This window comes from Arachis ipaensis, chromosome B10 (genome assembly GCF_000816755.2).
Source record: "Arachis ipaensis cultivar K30076 chromosome B10, Araip1.1, whole genome shotgun sequence".
Classification (NCBI taxonomy): Eukaryota; Viridiplantae; Streptophyta; class Magnoliopsida; order Fabales; family Fabaceae; genus Arachis; species Arachis ipaensis.
Window position 1 is genome coordinate 94,584,966 of NC_029794.2, and position 2,416 is coordinate 94,587,381.

The window sequence follows — 2,416 nt, forward strand, 5'->3', positions numbered from 1 at the left end:
TGGAACAGCTTATCCCTTTCTCCCTCTTCTCCCTCTTGGTGTTCATTCGCCAGCATTTGCAAGGTATTATTTGGTTTTCAAGTGATTGTATTGTTTATCAAGTGTTAGTATCATATTTATCATATTATTTTCGATCATATGGCTTAGCTGAACCCAAGTTTCATTGCGTGCGAATTAGAGAAATAGTATGTGCTACACGCTCTGGTATGTTTGTATGCAAAGATATGTGTTTTCAGGACTTTTTGACAGACTTACGAATATGAACTAATAGCATGGGAGAGTGCTTAAATTCTTAATATTGGTAGCTTGTCAAATGTTATCTGTTAATTCAACGAGAAAAATGCCAGTGTTGGCTGTGTTGCTTTTAATCCTAGAGCAAAGAAAACATTTTGCGGAATGATCTATGAGGATCATGTAGGGTTGGGTCATTGATTATCAGCACCTCTCCTTTGTAACAAAATTGGAACTTCCATAATCATTATAAAAGTAAAGATGAATTTGTAGAGGTAACTAAGAGATGATGCTTATGCCTTGTGTTTCTAGAATGATCCTTAGATCTTATGTAAAATTGGCTTGGTGAATAAGGAAATGCTTCCTGCTTGATACCTTCATATCAGTGCCTTTTCTTCGTTTTTTTTTTTCCAGAGTGTAGACACATTGACAAAAAGTTTCTCGTATATAGCTTCTGCTTCCTCCATATTTGTACTTTTGAGTTTTTACACCTATCTTATGATATTTGTTGCTGAGAGCATGCAGGTTTCTTTCTCACAATTTATGTGTCAGCTGTGCTGCTTAAATCAAATGAGGTGGTTAAGGAACAGACAGCTCTAAAGGTGCTCTACCTAGATTTTTGTATTGCTTTTTAATTCCATTCCCAAATTTGTATCTATCTGAAAATTCCCTTCCCTCCAGTTAAATAGCTTTTGGTGAATCTCAATCCATGTTCTATTTTTCAGGGAGATCGGAAAGTCTCCGTTCTTGTTGGTATCTCGGTTGCCTTCATGCTGCACGTGATAGCCATTTACTGGTTTCAAAATGATGATCTTTTATACCCAATTGCAATGCTTCCTCCAAAAGAAACACCGCTTTTCTGGCATGCAATATTCACCGTTTTGATCAATGGTAAGTTATTCTGCGTATTCAGTTATTACATATTTGCTGTTCTAGATGGTTGGTTTTATTTACACTAAATAAAGTAGAATTGATATTCACGCTCCTGCCAACTATGGAATTAACATCAATTATGTTTCTTTGAGAATCTTTGGGTTTCATGCAACCTAGGCAGAAAAACCTAGATGGATTCTAAATGAATTGATTGCAATATTAAATGTGTTGTTATTAAGTTTTGATACAAGATCTGCGTATCTTTCAGGGAACAATCAAACTTCTTTATGTGTTCTATTATTAATTTATTATTATTATTATTATTATTATTATTATTTTGTGAGCCGGAGAGAAGAAACTCAATCTACCAAAATTGGTTGCCTTTGTCTTCCATGCTTTCCTTTCATTTCATATTGTTCTAATGTTGTGGGTATCAGAAAAAAATAAGTAAAATTTGGTTCGCAGACATAGTAACAATATATGAATTTACTTTCAGATACATTGGTGCGGCAAGCAGCAATGGCTTTCAAGCTTTTGGTGCTAATTTTCTACAAATGTCGCAGAGGCCCCTGTTTACCTAATTGTCGTATGAGAAATGGCGATAATGGGGTGATATTTGAGTGTGAGAATCCGATACTATTGCGCACTCAGCGTGTGAGTTCGTTGTCCGAGTGGAAGAGTTTGATATTGAGCAACCTTGGTGGCACAGAAATGAGGGAGACCGGAAAGGTGGGGTATAGGTTGCTCGCACCGTTGGGTAATAGAGTTTTCCAGTTTAGACTATTTCGCCTTCTACGGGACGAGCATGTGTGACAAATGTTCGACATTCATGGGAGAATCATGGCGGAACAAGTGATGGAGCTTTTCGCTGAGGTTGGAGATGTTGGTGGTGGTGGTTCTGTACACTCGACCTATGTACAGGACGACCGACCTTTCGCACCACCACCCATTCATGTCGCCATTCCAGTGGAGGACATGGAGGTGGGTGAGGAAGACTTTGACAAAGAGTACATTGCCGATAGTGTCGATAGTGATTCTTCTAAAGGGGGTGATGAGGAGGAGTTTGTACCGAAGACGCCCGCCGAGACAGCGGTGCGCTATGTTTTGCCTCCCCCCACCCAATTTCGGCGCTATCAGATGTACCAAATATCATACATTGGATCTGGATGCCATGCATGAGAGAACTCCGTTTTCCAACACGGGAGAAGAGGATTACAACTTAGACGGTGAGGTTGACTTTCGGGTCGACCACAGATTCAAATGTCGAGATGTAGTGATGCAGGGTGTGAAAAACTACATTATTCGCAGGAGT

At 39.1% G+C, this 2,416-nt stretch overlaps 1 protein-coding gene across 1 annotated transcript in view; it reads left to right on the forward strand.

Moving 5' to 3' along the window:
• Nucleotides 1–1,674, forward strand: part of LOC107624137 (RING finger and transmembrane domain-containing protein 1) — a gene marked incomplete at its 3' end in the record, with an annotated part of 3,079 nt that extends 1,405 nt beyond the window's left edge. Inside the window, 4 exon segments of the mRNA XM_016326599.2 lie at nucleotides 42–63; nucleotides 757–833; nucleotides 957–1,122; nucleotides 1,601–1,674. Of these exon segments, the coding sequence (XP_016182085.1) occupies nucleotides 42–63; nucleotides 757–833; nucleotides 957–1,122; nucleotides 1,601–1,674 (339 nt within the window).